At 45.8% G+C, this 21290-nt stretch overlaps 2 protein-coding genes across 2 annotated transcripts in view; both read left to right on the forward strand.

Annotated features, from left to right (window-relative positions):
* rttn (rotatin) overlaps window positions 1–12373 on the forward strand; it is a 31655-nt gene extending 19282 nt beyond the window's left edge. The window contains exons 31-49 of the mRNA XM_069151650.1: window positions 177–335; window positions 772–849; window positions 1556–1754; window positions 1889–1986; window positions 2084–2171; window positions 2513–2714; window positions 3101–3191; window positions 3492–3642; window positions 3904–4041; window positions 4810–5012; window positions 5189–5294; window positions 5528–5625; window positions 5882–5959; window positions 6378–6504; window positions 9216–9409; window positions 10350–10623; window positions 11582–11685; window positions 12003–12072; window positions 12206–12373. Coding sequence (XP_069007751.1) covers window positions 177–335; window positions 772–849; window positions 1556–1754; window positions 1889–1986; window positions 2084–2171; window positions 2513–2714; window positions 3101–3191; window positions 3492–3642; window positions 3904–4041; window positions 4810–5012; window positions 5189–5294; window positions 5528–5625; window positions 5882–5959; window positions 6378–6504; window positions 9216–9409; window positions 10350–10623; window positions 11582–11685; window positions 12003–12072; window positions 12206–12285 — 2538 coding nt within the window. The 3' untranslated portion in view covers window positions 12286–12373. The remainder of the gene's footprint in view (window positions 1–176; window positions 336–771; window positions 850–1555; window positions 1755–1888; window positions 1987–2083; window positions 2172–2512; window positions 2715–3100; window positions 3192–3491; window positions 3643–3903; window positions 4042–4809; window positions 5013–5188; window positions 5295–5527; window positions 5626–5881; window positions 5960–6377; window positions 6505–9215; window positions 9410–10349; window positions 10624–11581; window positions 11686–12002; window positions 12073–12205) is intronic.
* A 719-nt stretch (window positions 12374–13092) lies between these two features.
* On the forward strand, window positions 13093–16655 carry cd226 (CD226 molecule). The gene is given in 8 exon segments (XM_069151653.1): window positions 13093–13199; window positions 13966–14289; window positions 14501–14574; window positions 14576–14906; window positions 15437–15542; window positions 15769–15823; window positions 16522–16612; window positions 16615–16655. Coding segments are annotated over 8 exon segments (1086 nt in total). The 5' UTR covers window positions 13093–13135.
* Window positions 16656–21290: the final 4635 nt, after the last annotated feature.

Genomic DNA, 21290 nt, shown 5'->3' on the forward strand with positions numbered 1-21290 from the left:
TCAGTAGCTATCGGTGGCCCACATCGTCAGTATGTTGTTTGGAATCCATCACTTTTTAATCTGCAGATGCATACCACTGTGCATCCCATAGCTTATCGCCCTCTTGTCTTTCTCTTCCAATTTCTCTCTCTTTTCTCAAACATCCATCCGAATGCGCATCTCCCCTCTCATATCAGGTGAGGTTTTCCAGTTTGGGTTTAGGTGCAGCTCTGTCCACGATGCCCAGCGGGTGCCAGGCTCTGTGTGCCAGCTGTCAGAACATCAGCGGGGGTCTGTGGGGCACGTTGCTCAACATCCTTCTGGATCAGCAGGAGAGCAGCATGGTCCGCAGAGAGGTACAATGTTAGAGCTGCAGCTCTGCTCTGTAATTGTTTGTTGCAACCCCAGAAACCTTTTTTGTGGTTTACTCTACTTCTACACAGTAGGTAACCTTTTTGGATGAGTCATCGCTCAAAATATAGAACGTTTATTTTTTATTAATACAGAGATGATCAACAAAATTATATAATTAAATAGAATCAAATAAAATAAGTCACACCAGTAAATAACAAGGCAAATGTCACTTTCAGCTAATCACTGGTCAGAAAATAAAGCTGGACCTCTATGTATTACCATCCAAATACAGGCAGATGGCGCTGTTGCTGATCCAGTGTAACTTGACTTTGTGTGTGTGTGTGTGTGTGTGTGTGTGTGTGTGTGTGTGTGTGTGTGTGTGTGTGTGTGTGTGTGTGTCTGTCTGTGTCTGTTTTTTTCTCTGGCTTGTGTGTCCAGGCTGCATTTATCCTGCAGAACTTGCTGGTGATGCCTATGCCTGCCAATGCAGAGGAGGCCAAGGACTCCCACTGGCAGGTCAGCAGATCTGCCAGACAGTTAAAAAGCTTTTAAAGACCATGAACTGTTTTCTCTCTCCCTCTCTTTCTGTTCTTCTGTTTATATCCCCTGCTCTCCCTCCTTTCCATTCCTAACCCGCCTCTTCTCTCTTGTTGAGCCCTGCAGGGTTCAGGCGTGTTGCTAGAACTGAAGCCGTACTGGAGCTCAGGCATCCAGCACTCACATCCAAAATAATTAAGTTTAAATCTCTATCAAAGCACCAAAAGCATCTTAATTTAGGATGCCATTACTTGTGAAGAGAGCTGCATGTCAGAAGTAAAAAAAAAATAATAAAAAAAGATAAAAACCTATTCGTTCTTATCTTATGAAAGCAAAGCATGTTTAGTTAATCTGATGTAGGTAAAAATGCAATGTACAAAACAAGCCATGTAAAAATAAGATAAAAACAATTGGTCTTGGTGACTTGCTGTGCAGGAGCTACTTAACAGAAGGAAAAAAAAAAAACTAGGACACAAAATATCATCCTGTAGATATGAAGTGACATTCATGAAACGAATCAAATGCTGTTTTATATCACTGCAGCAACGTAACAACTACCCTTAACTCTTCTCCGGTTTTTCATCTCTCTTAATTTTACAGTGAAATTTCAATAGAGGTCATAATGTTAAAATATAATTTGGATGTTGACATGCATGCGTTCTACATTTACCTTGTCCTCCTCCAGCACCCATGTGTCCATGATGAAGTGTCTGGCGTGTCTTTGGTGGGTCTTCCAGCGCTACAGGCTCTGCTCTACCACTGTCAATATTTCCAGCATGTGGCTCTCTGTGCCACCAGTTGTTACCGTGGCAGGTACACTTTCCACCTCCAACCATATGCTGGCACCAGCAGTGACCCTGGTCCTCAGGGGAGCACTTCAGTGGGTAAGTGCTCATTTTTTTTCATGTACCGTGTTTTTAATTACTGTCTGAATGATGGATGACAGAAAGAGAAATCCATCAAAGCTCTGATAATGTGAACCTTATTTTTCTACCCATATGTCATGTTACTTTTCTAGATTCTGAGAATTCTCTGTTGTTTTGGAGATGTGACCCACCAGCACCCACCATCAACTCTAGCAGACCCTCCAGCTCCCTCTCCACTTCTAGCACTGTGGTCAGCAATGCCCTTGTATCTTCTGATATGCAAACCCAACAAATGAACGGCTGCATTTAAGTCAAACGAACCCTCATCCTCACGTTGTCCGTTATAGGTAAGAGGTTCAGGGCTCCACACCCCGAAGGCTCCCTCCCCATTGAGCATCACAGAAGAAACCCCTGCCAGCAGACTGATGGCTCAAGGTACAACAGAGTGAAATGCCTGTGTGTGCACATGTGCATTCACTATCACTGCATGTTTAGTTCTTTATACCACATAAATCTTCACAGTATTTTCCTTTGGACACAGTGAACCTGAATTTGCTCAATGACGATTATAAACTAAAACCATTCCTGGCATTTGTGTATTAATGTTAGTCTCTTAAATATACAATCCTGAAAGTAAAACACTGTTCTCTGGCATTTGGTTTAATGCTTTTGATTATGTGGTCAGAGAATGGCTTGTGACAGATAGAGATTTGATTCACGCAGTGTGGGAAACACCGGAGAGGTGTCTATTAGCTGTCTATTGATGTGTCCCTTAGGCCAGAGTGATACAGACACCAGCAACTCAGTCACCTCGCAGGACTCCCGACAGGGCGAGCCTTCGGCCGCGGAACCTGTTGTCATGGTAACTCCTGACCTTCTGATGGCCCACTGCGGCCTGCTGGCCAACCTGCTGGCCATCCTGACAGGTTTCACACTCACTGCCATCCGACATAACCGGCTCCTCCACGTCCTGGCCAGGTAGGAGGCCACATGCTCAGGCAACATCACACCACTACCTCCCTACTTAAGTGCTATCATGAAAACAGCTGGACATTATTATATTCAGCGTTTAGTTGGTCAAGCAAATAGTAATATAAAGGTAAGATAATAATTCATAGTTCTGAAAACCAATTAGAATATCAAACAGTTTCTGATGACGGGGAGTTTTTGTCAGTGTAAACACAAAATCTGAAATTTGCCCATGCACCATATTTTTGTCATTATTTATAATAATCAAAGATTATGTGAGTAAATGTGTGTACATTTTATTCAATAGAGAATTCAAGTTAATTGTAGCCCGAGTCCCCTCCAGCTAGTTTCTTGTAAACCCACTTATTTTCCATCATGTTTATTTCCCTTCTCAGTCTGGTGGATATTGGACTCATTGAAAAATGTGTGACTGAGCTGAAGACACCCAACGTCCTTCCAGGAGAAAGAGAAGACATCAAGAGTCAGGTGAGAAACGCAACAATCGACACTTCTGAAGAGTTTTTCAACTTTGTTTTGTTATTATTACAAAATATGTAGGCGACTACAGTACAGTGCCAGTTTTAGTGCAGCTCCAGGTTATCTCAGGGCACCTCCGGATTTCAGGGTGGGTGGAATACTTAACAAGCTTATACTCAAAGCAAAGCATTGTTTCTGCAGCTTTGTCGCTATTTTTAACCATATACTTTTTTCTCTAATCTTAACTGTTCCATAAATGTTTTTGCCTGCAATGTGGTTAAATAACGCTGTATGTGTGCGTCTTTCTAGCTCAGTACCACACTTCAGTTCCTGTCCAGCTTCTCCAAACTGCTGCAGTCATGTGTAACGGCGAGCGAGGAGCTGATTGGCCAGATGGACTTCCTGAAGCAGCTGTTATCTACTCTGGTGGCGGTGCTTATGCTGGATACCAAAGGATTAGGTCTGCACCTTCTGTTAAATTCAAAATGAGGGGGTCATTTTTAGGAAATAAATAGTGGTAAAAATAGTAGACAGTATATGATTAGTAAAGACTTTAACGTACCCGATGTCATCGGTACTGATATGTTTTGATAAACCCTCAAATGCAAATTCTGTGTAGACATTTGTCTAACTCTCTGCGGTATGGCTCATAGTGCGAGCTGTGTGTGGCTTTGTGGCTGTCTCATGTCATAAAATTATGACTCACTCTTTCCCTCCTCAGATGCAGGTACCCAGGACGTGGTTCGTGTGTGCTGGGTAGACGTGTTTATGCTCCTGGCTACTCTGGTGAGGAGGGACAGCTCAGCAGCGCACCCATCTGTCTCTGCTGCGCTGGGGAGACGCTGGCGGACATTTGCAGGTACACAAATACTCTGCTCTGTGAGCAAGTAAATGCAGAAAAAGTAATTATTCCAGTTTAGACTGCATAAGTAGATGTTTAATCATATATTATGGATCACTTCTCACATCTCACAATGATATATTATTGTCTTTTTAGTAAAATTGAGGTATTCCATTTAATTTAGACAGCTCACTGAGGTTTAAGAGACAAGATCTTACTTGATGAAATGAGGCCTTACATCATAAAAGACTGATAATTGTAAATTAGGGTAATTATGCTGATTGCAGTAACTGACTAAATATTCAGGATTAGCATTTTAGGTATAATTGTGCAGCCTTCATTTTGGTAAAGGAAAAAAAAATCCATCATTTTGTCATGGACGTTGCATCATTACTGTTTGTATTAACTTTCCTGAACAGATGCTAGGGTAAGATAATTGCATCCTGTCCTTATACTACCTCTACTCCTCCTACTCATCTTCCTCTGTGATTAATGACACAGCAGGGAAGTCAGTAAAAGATGAATGTAGAGCCATTGTGTGTGTATTTTTGTCTGACAGTACATGTTTATGGTGTCTGGGTGTCTGCATTCACATCCACATGATTAGTGTGTTCTTCACCAGTGCATACTGTCTCAGTCATGGACAAATATCTCACTGTCAAGAGGTTTAAACTATGGATTTGCCATTTTGTCTCCCTGTGATTCAGTATGTATTTCAGTGTCATTCATTAAAAGAAAGCCATCCTCTGAACAACTCACACTTTTGTTTCCCCTGTATGTCTGCAGGAACATTGTCAGTGTGTGTGAACGACAAGTTTGCAGACCGTCCTCTCCACACAGTGGCTCTGCAGTTTCTCTGTACCATTTTCACAGAGGAGACAAAGAGCCGGAGTGAGGAAGTCACAACCTCAAACTCTGAACATGGCACCCCTCTGTCAGACATCCTAAATGGTCCCTCGGCCAGCCAGCTGTGTGAACTCTTACTGCAGGTAGGTGGAGGGGTTGCCGATACATTGTAGTGTCTCGGAGGTCATCGGAGGTGGGGCTAATCTCAGGATCCTTGGAACTCATCTGGAGTTATCATTGACAAAATGTAATAATCTGTTTACGATCCACATTGTATGTGCTCATGATCACTCTTTCCCTCTTTGACTGTTGATGTCAGAGTTTTGAGAAGAGGACTCTTCAGGACCCTTTAAAGAGGCTTACAGCCAGAGCCCTGATGACACTGCTAGCCTGCAGTCCCACAGCTCAAAACTATGCAGTCAAAGGTAATTTCCTAAACTTCAAGCTTGAGTTAGACTGTCACCTGTCATTTAGTCTTGGCACTTGCTGTAGTTTCTTTGTGCTGAGGCACATTTTTATACCTCGTCCCATGATGTTCCCCGAAGGTCATTTTTACCAAACCATTTTCATTGAGCGCTTCCTATTTCAATTTGTCAAATGTTAGGTAAATTAAATCTGTATAATTTCAACTTGAACCTTTGACTGCCTTGTGTTCCAGCTGGTTTAATTGACAGCTGTGTGGAGCAAATGAAGCAAACTCACTCTCAGCTCCACCTGGAGTCAGTCCGACCTGGCAAGGCAGCTCACCGCAAAAAGGTGAGCAGAAACTGGCTGGAAATTTCCAATCTCAGCATTTCTATGTTGCCTGTGTTTTTTTTCCCCCCGTTGGATAGAATACCAAACTGAATGTAACATGAATGAGTTTTTTGGATCGATATTATGAATATGTATTGTAGCTCTCAGCAAGAAGTCCACTTACTCTTCTTGTCAAGCCTGTAATGAGTGCAGTAAAGGGTGTTTTTAACTTGGGACAATTAAACATGTTGGTCTTTGTTTTTTTCCATATCAACAGGAAGAAGGCTATTTAAAGGAAGTCAAGCTGACTGTGGAGATCCTGCAGAGTGCTCTTTACCATAACGATGAATGCAAAGTGAGCCTCTGTGCCTGCCTTTTAATTCCCCACTGCTAATTGGCTTTTAATGGAACCTCAGAGTACCAGTGCTGTGCCTGTAAATGAGATTTGCCTAAATGTGCGTGGCCCTGCTAACATCTCAGCAAGTTTAGCTCCTTATTGGCATTACTTATGCAGCATATTAGCTGGTTTTCATTTTCTAAGTGGCCTTTCAGTCACTGGTGGTTACCTCGGACTAAAAAGCCAGGAAGCCTCGACTGTAGTGTTTACCGTGCCGTAGTCTCCTCCCTGCGTGCTTTTCCTGCACACTTGGAAAGACATTGAGGCATTTCATGCTGATTACTGCCATCTGTGTTAGTGCTGTTGTATGCATCTGTAATCCTGTGCATGGGGGCCTTTTTCCCCCGTGAAAATGCATGTGTTTGTGTGTGTGTAGGTGGCGGCCACAGATGCTCGCCTGACACTGGCACTCTATGCTCTTTGGCCTTGGCTCCTGTTGGACGACCCCGCCATGGAGGCGGTGCTGGAGCTTCTGTGTGTCTATACGGCCAACTGCACAACGGGTCTGTATGTGTGTGTCTGTACGTTTATGTGTTTGTGCAGGCACTGTGCCTGGCCCGTGCCTGCCCATCGCCTCTGTCTGCGGTCAGCAATCCGACTGAGTCATACACACTTCGCTCTAAGAGTCCCATTGTCCTGTCCAATGACCACTGAACAACATTGTGTCTCACTGTAATAAGACCAGTGCCTGCTTGCCTTGCAGTCACAATGGACACAGTGTCAGGACCCAGAGATCAGGCTGCGTGGCTGTCTCACTGTATGTATGGCAACCAGTTTCAAACCAGTGGGATAGGATGTGGGGAAGAACAGAGCTTCTCTGTGTTGCCTGATGATATTGGTATTCCATCATGCAAATGTAAGAACCGTATATTTGGAGATCAGAACACCAAAAGGACTGGAGGAAAAAAAAAAAAAAAAAAATTAAACACTGCTCGAGCAGAGGAAGACAAAGATTCACAGGGAGGAAACAGTTGGGAAATTTTACTTTGATAAACGGCTCGTGGTCCCTTTGATCTGTTTGTGTGTGTGTATGCATACGTGAGTGGCTGGCATAGTTGTGCAAGAGAAATCAGTTTCATCAGCGAGAGAAAGAAAGTTTTATGTGCAACACTTATGAACATTCCTCTGTGTGTGTGTGTGTGTGTGTGTGTGTGTGTGTGTGTGTGTGTGTGTGTGTGTGTGTGTGTGCGCGTGTGCGTGTGCGTGCGGGTATGTATGTGTCAGCATGTGCATCTCTATTTGATTGGCACCGGTTCCTCAGTGGATGCGTGTGCACGCTCTGATCTAAACTCACTCGCTTTAGACCCCCTGTAAGCTCAAGCTGCGAGGCATCAGAAATCAGTGAAGTCAGGCGCAGTATTTCCCTAAAGGTTAACAGAACAGCAGGTTGTGTTCAGGCTGCATGCAGCCAGGCTTAGTATTACACCATGCACCCTCAGGCTACCATTCAGTCTCCTGAGACTGCTACATTCCTCCTGGATCTTTCATCTCCAGTCTACCTCCTTCATCCAAAGCTTTGTTAGCTCTGCTAGTTCAAGTCAGATTGTTGTTTTCATCTGTGCCACACATCTTTTCCACAGATATTTTTGTAGCAGCCCCAAACGTTGCTTCCACAGACACACAGAAAGTCAAACCAATGAAAATACTCTCTACTCTTACAGGGGATGATGTGTCCTATATGTTGCATGACTGCGAAATAATTTATGAGATTTGAGGCAGCAGTTGAAACTCTCATCAGAGAAATAGATCCGTTATAAGGCAGACCTCACGGTCAATTTCATGAGACACCAGGTTTCTTGACAGATATTGAGATAGCCTCAGGCTAACATCAGCATAAGCCTGTTGCTGCATTTTATCATTCCATGATGAGCATAACCAACAAGCTGTCATGTTCTCCAATAAGCAACGTCAATCAATGTCAGACTATGTCTTGTCAGTGCTCTCTGATCTAAGCTTGGTAGTTTTTGTATTTTGCACGTAATGTGCACCTGTGGCAATTAGTCATGTCAGTTTTACTGATGTGAATGTGGTGCTGAATCAGATATTTTATTTGCACCACGTATTGGCATGATATTACAAGTGTTTACATTTCTGAACGGCCTTGTTGTAGAATACATTGTAGCCGTAGCCGTAAACTAAATAATTCCCCTCCCTCCCAAGAGCACGGTTGTCCTCATCAGTCAGAGTCCTTTCATGGCGAATGAATATTAAAAGTCAGTTAAAAGAAGAACAACTTTTGCAGGTGTTTTTAAAGCTCTCTGACTCAACCTGTGAAACTCCTTGCTTTTGAACTTTGTATTAATCTTGAGCACTTTTTCAAAAAAAATTTTTTGGCTCTTAATGTTCTTCTCAGCGGTTAAGTCTTTATTGCTCCATTAATTGTACGTGAGTTTAACTTCTCATCATTTGGCCAGACAGTTTTTACATCCAAACAAGCTGCAGCGGCGTAGAGATGTTTTGGTGTAGTCTGCAGACAGCCGTGCAGCCCAACGGGTCAGTCTTTATTTTTGCAGCTATTGGTGGTTGCTGGCCTGGCTGGTTAGTCAGCTTTAAGGTAAACCGAAAGAAGCAAGCAGTTCCAACAACAAGAAAAATAGTTTCACAATGCAACTCACGAGATTTAAGTGTGTTGTCTTAGTAGCGGGTAATTTAGCCTGTTAACATCAGTCTCAAGAAGAGTCGACGGTTCGCAGAGGTCCAGTAAGCCCAGTTTATTCCACACACCCTCCAGATGTAGTAATGTTTCAACTTACTTTTCAGCCTTAACCAACTTGACATCCCTGAGGCAGTCGATCAGGTTTAGTGCTGCTCCTTCTGGAGCCACAAAAGGCTTATTAATACAACTTGGTTCACATATGCAGATTTATAAACTAAAACTGTAAAATATGTCGTCCTCCTTTAAAGACACGGAGCTGAAGTTGGAAAATAGGGGAGTATTCTTTAAAAATAGAAGTCCAACCATGATCTGCTGGGCTCTAATAACAGTACTGAGGCGCTCCAACCAAGACACATTTTACAGTTTAGGTTTGGTACATGGATGTGTATTTGTTGGCTTGTAAGATATGTTGATGGTTAAATGCCTTAAACAGCATCCACAATATTTTATTTCTGAAACCTGTGACACCTTGCTTTTTTTGTTTATAAAACAATTTAAACAACAGCTTAATTAAACTGGTACTTTTGTTGGTTTGGTTTTGTTTTTTCCCGCTCCCAGCATGCAGTTCTCTTTGTGGCGGTGGACCTGGTGTGATACCAGGATCTAAAGGCTCCTCCGGTAGCTCTCTGATGCACTCTGTCATGAAGCTGACCTCGGGGCTTGCCCCAGACAACAGCCCCATCCAGACTCTAGCTTTCTCTCTCCTGGCTAACCTGGCCATGTCCCGGGACTGCAGATGCCTCCTGCAAAAGGTACGCAATGACGAGAGATTGTGTTCACGAATTTAGAGGGAAAGACAAGTGCCAAATCAAAGGGAAAGGTGAAAACAGTTAGACGCAGCGTAGTAATCGGTTATTCTTCTGTGGGAAGTAAAGGATTCAGGATGGAGGGACATCAGTTATTTTAAGTTTATTTTGAAGTTGAAAAACAATTTAACAATATTAAAACTGCAAGCAGTGATGTACGGGCCCTCGCACTCCCGCACGCCGCCTCCCCGGAGCCGTCTCCCCGACGTGCGGCGCGCGAGGGACCGCGTATCCCCGCTTCTCGCAAAACAGGTATATAATGTGTGGTCTCACCACGCCGGATGTACTGTATGTCACACGTTTTGTGAGGTTTCAAGCATCCGTTGACCTTAAACATCAACTTCCTGTGACACGGCGGGGGAGCCGTTTGGCCACGCCCACTCGCAAAACACATATCACATGTATCGTCTCACCACGCCGGATGTATGTGACACGTTTCGTGAATTTAGGTAAATGTGGCCGCCGGGGCATCTCTTTAGGGGGCGCTCTCGAGCCATTTGGCGACTCCACTAGAATACGAAATTTTTCGTAAATTTTACACGTGTGTATCCACTTTCATGAGTTTTTGAACATGATAAAGCCTCCAAAAAGGCAAATCACTTTACGTGAGGAGAAGAAGAACGACTAAGACTAAGAACATTTTTACGAAAAACAACAGGGCTTTCGCACCGATGCTCGGTGCTCGGGCCCCAATAACATCAGTGAGTTACAAAGTGACACCGAACTATTATTGTGCCTACCCTGTCCACAATCTGTCCCTCGCACCCTCATTTCGCTGACTGGGGGACCATTTTCTAGACGAGGGAGGGCAGCGCTTAACGATCTGTTCAAATGACACTAAAACCTTCATCCTCGTCTCGTCTGCTTCATTTCCTGTGATTCTCAGAACAATTTTGTTCAAGCCTTCCTGTCAGTGCCGTTACCCAAAGCTGCTGGTGTGAAAGCCACACCCGCAGGCGGTGGTGGGGGGAACCTCCTGGGCCTGTGGCTGAGACTGCTGGTCAGCCTCTCGTTCGCTGAGGACGGCCAGCAAAGTATTCTCCGGGTGACCGGAGCCCTGAACCTGCTGGCAGACTTGGCACCGCATCGACGACACGCGCTGCTCACCCTTCACAACCTCTGCTTCTGCCCTGCCAACAAGTCACACGTCATGGCCAACGGTACGGAGGGGGAGGAGCAGAAATAGAAGTTATTAATCTGAGCCAGGGAGATGTGAAAGTGCCGAAGCAGCAAAGTACAACAGGACCAGTACAAAAAGGCAGATTTGCCCGTGTTTGGTGCGTCCACAGTGCACACCGGTTATTATTGACAGCTAACACCCACCCCACCCTCCCCCCAGATTTTTGTTGTTCATGATAGAAATTCAGTGTACATTTTATGTTGATCTGTTACGTTTTAGAACGAATTGCATCTCGTGTTAAGTATGTAGGACAGACACTGCAGATGTATGAAGATGAATGATTCTGACATGCAAGATGATGAAAGCTGCTGAGAGTGGAGGACCGGCCGCGCCCACCACCCGCCCCATTCCACGCGCTTTCGTACAATACGAGCTGTGGGTGTTAGTTGTGGGACCAGGTGCACAGGAAACTTTGTGTTTCCTGTGGAAAGGTCACATTTCTTTCGCATGCTGTGTAAACAATACGATCTCAGTCAGTCAATCAGCTTACAGAAAGAAAAAAAAAACCTCTCATTGCCTGATCCGATATCAACCAGATGAGCAACAATTTAGAATAAATGCCCCAGACCTCGCTGTGGCATTTATTCTGAAAATACGGGCGAGGTAATGACAGCCTGGTGAAACTTTATTCCAGTGTTCAGTTTATCAGTTACTGTATTTGCACCTTAAGATATAATAATGTTGTGTTGTCTATGTGAATAATTTATATGCTAATATCTTACCTGGGTTTTCCCCGAATTCTCTGTTAAGTACATATTTGGTTAACAGCAGTGTGATAACGGGAATCCTTCTAAAGGTTATTGCTCTTGTCATTTTGAATACAAAAAAATATATATATATTTCTCTTTTTTTTATTTTTATTTTTTATTTTTTCTGCAAATCATTGCATATTTTATGATTGATGAACTCCGCTGATTATCTGCATGTCTCTCTTCCAGACAAAGCAGTGAAAGTGTTGCTACGCTGTCTGGAAAGTAAAGAGATGGAAACCCGCTGCATGGGAGCTGCTGCACTCTGGGCGCTGCTCCATAACAATCAGAGGGTACGCACACACACACACACACACACACACACACGCACACGCGCACACATGCACGCACACACGCACACAAGTACTAAAACTTGAGTTTATTGGCTGGTGTTGGGAGTTATTGGTGATACATGTCAAATGAAATCCTGCGGTGTCCTCTCTCGGCTTTGTTCTGTGCCCGTAAGTTGAGCAGATAATTCTGTTTGAAAGCTTCACCGTTCTCTCACATGCAGTACAGACGACTACTTTTTGAATCTCCTGAATATAAACACAAAAAAAAAAACCTAAAAATTCTCCCTTTAATCTGTTTTTCTAATTTGCTCTCAAAGGCCAAGACTACTTTGAAGTGTCCCTCCGTTCGATTGAGAATTGAGGAGGCACACACCATCTCTAAGAAGGGTATGCATATATTCACTTTGATGAAAGCATATTAGCATCTGTCCTGGCACTCCATTTGAACATAAGGTTGTCCTTGTTCCATTGTTAACATTTGTGGTTTGTTTCTTTTTCTTTTTTTTTTCCCGAACTGCAGATGCAGAGAACAAGCAGGAACCTACGAGCAGCTACCTGCTCAAGTGCCTCGAAAACCTTTCCCAGCTGCTCAATAGCTGAATGTAGTATTATTTATAATGTTTTCTATCATGTTTTAAATCCAACAAATATTATTTCATGTGGATATTATTAAAGTGAGTTCAGCTCAGCTCAGTATGTTGTGATTTCCGTTCAACTCAGAGAGCGGCGTTCTGACCAGTTGTGTCTTTGAACACGGCTCGTACGGTGACGGTGACGCCAAGCTGCGTTTGCACCATTCTGCCTTTGAGCTCGTTGCTGTAAACCACCAGATCTTTCCACAGAAAACCTTGTGTTGAGAGGAAGCGCACATCTTCTCACGTACTGAATTCAGCTTCGGTTTAACCCTCGTGTTGTCCTCGGGGCAAAATGACCCGCGGCTGTGTTCAACCAAGTTCGATTTTATTTCTATATTTTTATATTTTTTTGGGGATCATTGGTCGTCATTCTTTAAAGAAACCCTCACAGCCTCCTCGTCACCAATGATCCCAAAAAAATATGAAAATAAAATAGAACTTGGTTGAACACAGCCGAGGGTCATTTTGACCCGAGGACAACAGGAGGGTTAAGATTTGCAGTCTGAAATGTAATACTTCAACAAAAACAAAAAAAAAGTGCTCAGTTTTCATTTTGTATTAATAAAACTTAATTGTAAAAAAAAACAAAACACCAATGCACTATTATTGCACTATTATGTCATAGGCTTGCCGTCCATTCTCAGTCCTTGTTATAAAGTGCCTCTGTGTGGAATTAGCCAACAGTGGGCTACCGTGAAGTGTGGACCAGTAGCTCAAGTGTTTGTCTGTAGCCAGAGAGCTAACAGGAAGTGCAGCTCGGGTGCCTCTCCACTCGTCTCATCAATGCAGCTTTCATTCTCCGTCGGTGGGGCAAGATGGAAGCTGTACAGAAGGACTACTGGTACTTCGTGGTACTCATCTTTCTCCCTTTTCTTAAAGGTATGTAGTTGAAATATATATATATATATATATATATATATATGTTTTGTTTTTTTTTCCTTGAATGGTATTGTTTCATATGGCAGCACTTTTACTGACCGGGTCGAAAGTGATGTCCTCTGATGTCGTCCAGTTTATTGTGAAAACGAATTTACCTAAATCTATTTGTGATGTAGTTTTAATAAGTTGATATGTTTATATCTTATAATCGGTAATTCAAAATAAGCATCCTATTTTAGTGAATTGTGAGACGATGGGAAAGCTTGTTTTCCTAAGTTTTGTAAGACATTATTCTAACCCTGCCTCAGCTCTCCCGGGGGCTTCACTAGACTGGAAATCAGCTGTCATTCAGCTCGGATAAAAGCCTTTGAAAACTTTGGATGCTTCCTCACCAACTATTGTCAATTGTGTTCATGCGTACGGGCTGAAATTAGCCTAATTACCGTTACCCCGGGGATGGCCTCAAAGCTGTGAATAGCTGTGTAAGTCTTCAAGTAGGGGAGATTTGGGAGGAAAAAAAAAACATGGTCTTTTATGCCACACTGAGGAGGTATAAAAACAAATGTAAAAAAAAACCAATATATCAAAATATAATCAATAGTGTCAAACTAGTGAAATTTAGATTTGCTTTCTTTCTTCTTCTTCTCCCCCCCCCCCCCCCCCCCCCCCCGAGTTTAATCTTAAGAATGAATTTGTAATTCTGTGGAAGTAATGATAGACATTGTGTCGGGGCGAAGGCGTTAACAGACGTAATCCCTCCGTCCAGTTGCAGTCCAGCAGAAAGACGTCGTCACGGTCCGACTGGAGGAGGGGATGATTCTCGGCTGCTCGTGCCCCTGGGACGGCAACCTCAGCATGGTGTCCTGGACTAAAGTACCAGACAAGGATCCGGTGGCAGTTTTCCATCCCGAGTACGGAGTGTTTTTTTCTCACCGTTACCGAGAGAGAGTGGAGTTTCTGAAGACGACGCCGATGGACGGAAGTATTTCCATGAAGAACGTCACTCATCAGGACATCGGCCTTTACCACTGCTCTGTTCAGACTTTCCCTCAGGGACCCTGGACCAGGAACATTCAGGTGGAGGATTTAGGTAAATACCACGGCGGGAAGAAGCGAGGTGGAAATTCTTGAGTTCTGAAAAAAAAAGAAATGATGGGGGACGCCCCCCCCCACCCCCGGGCCGCTCTGCGACTTAAGAACGAAGTGTCGGTGGAAATGAAACTTGGAACAGTTTACTGTTTCTGTCATTTCCACGTGTCGGTTTCTTTCTTTTGACGAGCGCCTCCTCTCTGTTCTTGCAGACGATCCGCCGGAGGACGACGACGACGACGGCGTCGGCGGCGACACGGAGCCCCCGCCGCCCCCCGCCGCGGGGGGCCGTGGCCGACACGCGCCTGGTGGCGGAGCAGAACGGCAACCTGACCATCAAATGCAACCGCCGGCACAACGGCACCGTCCACCAGGTCATCTTGGAGCGGATGCTGCACGGCCAGCCCTGGGGCATCATCGGAGTGTGCAAGAAGGTGGAGGGGGGCCTGGTGGGCGAGGACTACAGCGACAGGGGCCGGGTCGGCTGCGACGACGGCGTCGACATCAGCCTGCACCTGACCGGCGTGCTGCGGGAAGACGGCGGCTTCTACCGCTGCACGTTCAGCACGGACGCGGGAACGAAGACCACCACGGTGCAGCTCACCGTCGCCGCTCCAGGTGCGGAAAACGGACGTCGTACGCCGAGACGTACGCCGAGACGTACGCCCGCGTGGCGAACAGTTTCTCGTGTTTGAAATGAGTCGGGGACGCGAAGGTGCTTCGCAGATCGCGGCGGAGCAACGAACGCAGAAAACCGCAACAAAGCGCGCGGTGTCGGGCCTCGTGCGTTCGGCGCCACGACACGGAATCAAATGTGCTGAAAGGGCAAATTCCCGCGACATGGGGTCTCACTGCTGTTGAACACTGAGCTCTGTGTGTGGGTTGGTGGGTGTGTGTGTGTGGGTGTGGGTGTGTGTGTGTGTGAGTTTGTGTGTGTGATTGTGGGTTTGTGTGGCGGGCGTGTTATTGTCGCGCAGGCTGTTAAGTGTGATGTACGTGTCACGAAACAAATATATGTCACCACAAACATAAGTGAAACTGCTTTTATCATCGCAAATGAAGGAGAAAGCTCTTGAGTTCAGGCTGGTTTGGTCCTCGTTTTATTTCAGTTTTTTTTTTTTTTGTTGTTGTTGTTCTCTTTTCCTAAGCAGGTGGATTCAGCCTGTCGTTATACATGATGTACATCTACATCGGGGCCGGAGCTGCTGGATTTATTCTGCTCGTCGTCATCCTCGTACTGGCAGTGAGGCGCGGGTAAGGAGACCCCGCCGTGTTTTCAGAGAACTAAAACTTCATTCTGATAAATATCCGTTACCGTTGTGCGTTGAATAACGGCTCACTGAACGTGCGCTGGTGCTGTTTCACAAGGAACGTATCGATAAGAAAATGTGATTTGGGTGTTCACTTACATTACATTATGGAGATCCGGTGTGATTTTTGTTTTTGTTTTTTGTTGTCTTCCGCCTGATGATGGCCACAGAAAGAAGAACAGGAGAGAGGAGTACCGAGTGAAGCTGCACCCGTCTCAGGCACAGGTAGATGTCGGGTTATTCATTTTGTCCACTCTCATCTTCGCACTCGACGCTTTCAGGACCCTTCCTCACCTTCTCATCGGACGCGCACTTCGTTATAACGCCGTCACGCGCGACGATTAATCTCGCTTGATGCGGCCACATCCCGTCGTCATCAGCTGACCGGATTCTGCTCGCTGACTTTAACTGATGCTGCCTTAACATAACCGGCAGGGTGGCGGTGGTTGGACGATGGAGAAGAGCAGCTCGTGAAAATGTTATTATTACTGTGTTATATCTATCTTTTTTTTTTTAAATATATATTCTAGCTTCATTGCTGGTTATAGACACAGTGTCACGGTGTTTTCTTAGACGGGGACACGTCTTTCCTGATAATGTAATTATAATATTGAGGAAAAAAAAAAAGGATACTCCTAATTCCCTACAAACAGTTTGATTATTAAATACAAATAAAATACATAAAATGATTTAATTACAGCAAATTTTGCAAATAGTTTCTAAATTCACATTACTTACTGCACCTTTTCTGATTCAGGATGAGTTACGTGTCGTAATCGCGTGATTTTTAGTTCATTAAAAAGCGTATTTCAGACCCGGCCGGATGGATATTTTATCGCATTTTGCCGAGCGGCTTCACGCCATCATCGCATGTCTTTGCCTAACAGCCCGAAGACTACTAACACTTCCTTCATCCCTCACAGCTCAACTACTACGAGAACGTCTCCGTGTGGCGTCCCAGGACCGCAAAGAAGTCCAGGCAGACGAGAACTTGCCCGATCTATGCCAACCTGCGCACCGATCACTCAAAGCCCAACGTCAGCCTCGTGATAAATGAACCCACGTAAATATGATGCACTGCATAATGCGAGTGCTTTTTAAAAAAAATATATATATATATATACAGTGGGTACGGAAAGTATTCAGACCCCTTTAAATTTTTCACTCTTTGTTTCATTGCAGCCATTTGCTAAAATCAAAAAAGTTCCTTTTATTTCTCATTAATGTACACTCAGCACCCCGTCTTGACAGAAAAAAACAGAAATGTAGAAATTTGTGCAAATTTATTAAAAAAAGAAAAACTGAAATATCACATGGTCATAAGTATTCCGACCCTTTGCTCAGTATTGAGTAGAAGCACCCTTTTGAGCTAGTACAGCCATGAGTCTTCTTGGGAATGATGCAACAAGCTTTTCACACCTGGATTTGGGGATCCTCTGCCATTCTTCCTTGCAGATCCTCTCCAGTTCCGTCAGGTTGGATGGTGAACGTTGGTGGACAGCCATTTTCAGGTCTCTCCAGAGATGCTCAATTGGGTTTAGGTCAGGGCTCTGGCTGGGCCAGTCAAGAATGGTCACAGAGTTGTTCCGAAGCCACTCCTTTGTTATTTTAGCTGTGTGCTTCGGGTCATTGTCTTGTTGGAAGGTGAACCTTCGGCCCAGTCTGAGGTCCAGAGCACTCTGGAAGAGGTTTTCTTCCAGGATATCGCTGTACTTGGCCGCATTCATCTTTCCTTCAATTGCAACCAGTCGTCCTGTCCCTGCAGCTGAAAAACACCCCCATAGCATGATGCTGCCACCACCATGTTTCACTGTTGGGATTGTATTGGGCAGGTGATGAGCAGTGCCTGGTTTTCTCCACACATACCGCTTAGAATTAACGCCAAAAAGTTCAATCTTGGTCTCATCAGACCAGAGAATCTTATTTCTCATAGTCTGGGAGTCCTTCATGTGCTTTTTGGCAAACTCTATGCGGGCTTTCATATGTCTTGCACTGAGGAGAGGCTTCCGTCGGGCCACTCTGCCATAAAGCCCCGACTGGTGGAGGGCTGCAGTGATAGTTGACTTTGTGGAACTTTCTCCCATCTCCCTACTGCATCTCTGGAGCTCAGCCACAGTGATCTTTGGGTTCTTCTTTACCTCTCTCACCAAGGCTCTTCTCCCACGATTGCTCAGTTTGACTGGACGGCCAGGTCTAGGAAGAGTTCTGGTCGTCCCAAACTTCTTCCATTTAAGGATTATGGAGGCCACTGTGCTCTTAGGAACCTTGAGTGCTGCAGACATTATTTTGTAACCTTGGCCAGATCTGTGCCTTGCCACAATTCTGTCTCTGAGCTCCTTGGACAGTTCCTTCGACCTCATGATTCTCATTTGCTCTGACATGCACTGTGAGCTGTAAGGTCTTATATAGACAGGTGTGTGCCTTTCCTAATCAAGTCCAATCAGTTTAATTAAACACAGCTGGACTCCAATGAAGGAGTAGAACCATCTCAAGGAGGATCAGAAGAAATGGACAGCATGTGAGTTAAATATGAGTGTCACAGCAAAGGGTCTGAATACTTATGACCATGTGATATTTCAGTTTTTCTTTTTTAATAAATTTGCACAAATTTCTACATTTCTGTTTTTTTCCTGTCAAGACGGGGCGCCGAGTGTACATTAATGAGAAATAAAAGGAACTTTTTTGATTTTAGCAAATGGCTGCAATGAAACAAAGAGTGAAACACGTAAAGGGGTCTGAATACTTCCCGTACCCGCCGTACGTCTGTCACAGCTGTCGCCGGGCCCTCAAAGCCTCCCGCAAAACGAAGCGCGCCCGACGCGCGCGCCGAGCAGAAATCGGCACACGGCGACGAGCGCGGATTTACAACGAACTCGTCGGGAACTGGTTTTAATCAGACGCGGCGGTTCGCTCTGGACCGCGGGTTCACGTCCCCCGCCGCCGTTTTCGTCAACAAGCCGAGGCTCTCTTCTTCAGAGTCGGGACGGCTCGACGCGGGGGGGGGGGGGTTTTCGTTTGCCGCGGCCCTCGCCCCCCGCCAATCAAACGTCGTACGCGCTGCATAATAATTTACCGTCGAGGAAATATTTGTTTTGGGCGAAGCAAATATTTGACGGGATAAACACCCGCCGCGCAGAAGAGCAGACAAAAAGCCCGCAGAATCGTCCCGTTGGCTTCTCTAACCCCCCCCGAGTAAAACCACTGACAATAGCCTGTGGAATTGCCCTATTTTTTTTTTTTACTTTCATTCCTCCTGGTTTCCATTCAGAGCCTGACTAATCATCTAACGGGGAAGAAAAGCAGTCACTCGCTTGAGACCGTCGCTCTCCCCGTCCGGGACGAGGGCTCTCCCCGTCCGGGACGAGGGCTCTCCCCGTCCGGGACGGCCGCATTCCGGCTGCGGCACGAACGCTCGACTTGAATTAGCTCGTCCCGCGCCGCGGCCGAGAGCTCATTGTACTTTTGTCTGCTGTTCATCGAGGAGTGTTTGTGTTCCATTTCATAAAACCTTTTGTTAAAAAAAAACAACAACAAAAGTCCTTTTCTGTGAACGAGCTGGTCAAAAACTTTTACCAAATCGTGTCCGTTATTTATTTTTTTCCCGCATTTTTCCCGAGCCTCCTTTTTGTTTTGTTTCCGGGAACCTTTCCCAGGTTGACGGCGCTCCCTGTCGCCGTGCCGTTTGGGTAATCTAACTCATTTGTCTCCATAGAAACGGTGGCGGAGGCAGTAACGGACTGCGAAGCCCGTTCCGCTCGGAAACGAGGACGGGAGGGAGAAACGCGCGGGACGTGAAGGGACGGTAGTTTTGGGCTGTCCAAAAAAGGTTCGGCCTCCGTCCTCTCATCTCGCTCGGGCCCGACGCGACGGCGGAGGACGTTTGACCGCGAGGATGCTCGCGAGGACGCTCGCGGTGCCGCGTGTGACCGAGAAAATACTGAAACCCGTGTGTGTGTGTGTGTGTGTGTGTGTGTGTGTGTGTGTGTGTGTGTGTGAAAGGTAAATGACCCAATGTGACAGAAAATAAAAGCCAATGCCACACGCAGCCTCCACCTCCTTGAATTTCCTGTCGCGTGCCAAGTGGGGAGACCCGCTGCGGAAACCGCGTCGTTCCGCGGCGAAGCGGAAGTAAGCGCGACGCCGAAACCCCCCCCCCCCCCCCCCCCCCCCCCCCCCCGCCCTTGATACCGGCTCCAAAAAAATCCCCGTCCACAAAAAAAAAAAGGCTCAACTTCTCCCTTTTGAATACAAAGTCGATCTTTTTTTTTCTTTTTCTTTTCAATAAATCCTGATGGTCTCGGTCCTTTAGAATCGGGTCCTCTGAACAGGCGGGACTTCTAAGTCCTTTACTGTCGGACGTACGGACGTCTCCGGTGGTTGATTGACAGCCGGCTGCTCCCCCCCAACTCTCACATTTGCCCCGTCTTTTGGAGAATCCTATTGAACGAACGAACAGGTTTTTTTTTTTTTATTTTTTTTTTTATTATTATTATTATTATTATTTTTTTTTTTAATACAATACCAATACAATGCAACTGAAGTAAGGGTCTCTGTTTCCAGTGAACTCGTGAGTTCTCTTGTGTGTCTCTGTTTGGCGTGGAGAAGGGGAAGCGTGTCACGGAGTGTGAAAGGCGACCAACGCACGCTTCTTCTAAAGGAGCCATGTTTGTAAAACTCCTCGGAGCCGTGAAAAGTGGACTTTTATTTTTTGGGGCGAGTCCAGCTTCATAGAGTACCGGTCTTCTGACGCAACTCTCAACGAGAACCCCCCCCGACCCGACCCGACCCGACCCGAAACGCGCCCGCCGACCTCAAGAAAAACGCCGAGGCGTGATAGAACATTCAGTTTATTACCTTTTTTTTTGTTTGTTTGTTTTTGTTTTTTTTAAATCATCAAAAAACACGACATATGTACACTCAGTGAAAACTGCAGTCCTCCACTCGTGTATTCAAAGTGCTGTTTGACGCGTGAACCTACGACGATACGAAACACGGCGGACGCAAACGCGCGGCGACGGAAATCTTGGCGGCGCGTCTGCGGGCGGAGCGCGCGGGCGGCTGCCGCGGACAACGCAAAACCGCAAAAAGGACCGACGCGACCGGCGGAAGCGCGGCGGAACGTACCGCAACGCACGTTCTCCGGCCGAGAACCGCGAGGGAACCGGGGGCGCCGGGGGGGGGGGGGTCGAGAGGACGCGAGACTCTCCTCTCTCTCCGCGCGGACCGTTTCCAAGGGACGGACCGGGACCGTTCCGTCGGCGACGGGTGAAACCAGAAAGCCCCCGAAGGTCGCTGCTTTTTGGTTCGATCCGGAACCGACCGCGGTCCGTCAGAAGGCACTTCTTGCTCGTTGCTCGGGGATACGGAAAGGAGTCCGTGAGCATCATTTCTGGGGCTCGCTGCTGCTGCTCGCTGCTCGTTCGGTGACCGTGACGTCGCTGCCTTCCAGCCGGTGCTCGTCGGTGGTGAGCGGGAAAGAAAACTGCGGAGGGCATCTGACGCTCTTTTAAAAAAACAAAACATAAATAAAGTCGTTATTGTAGTTTTGTCGGGCTGTCGGGAAGTTGCTCGATTTTTAACGTCGTTTTATTATTATTTTCAACATTTTGTAAAATATATATTTTTTGGTGGAGGGGGGGAGGGGAGGGGTGTGGAGGGGGGGTTTCCTGACAAGATTCAAGACTCAATTCAA

This window comes from Embiotoca jacksoni, unplaced genomic scaffold (genome assembly GCF_022577435.1).
Source record: "Embiotoca jacksoni isolate LCO1_2020_lvr unplaced genomic scaffold, fEmbJac1.0.p SCAF_17, whole genome shotgun sequence".
NCBI lineage: Eukaryota > Metazoa > Chordata > Actinopteri > Embiotocidae > Embiotoca > Embiotoca jacksoni.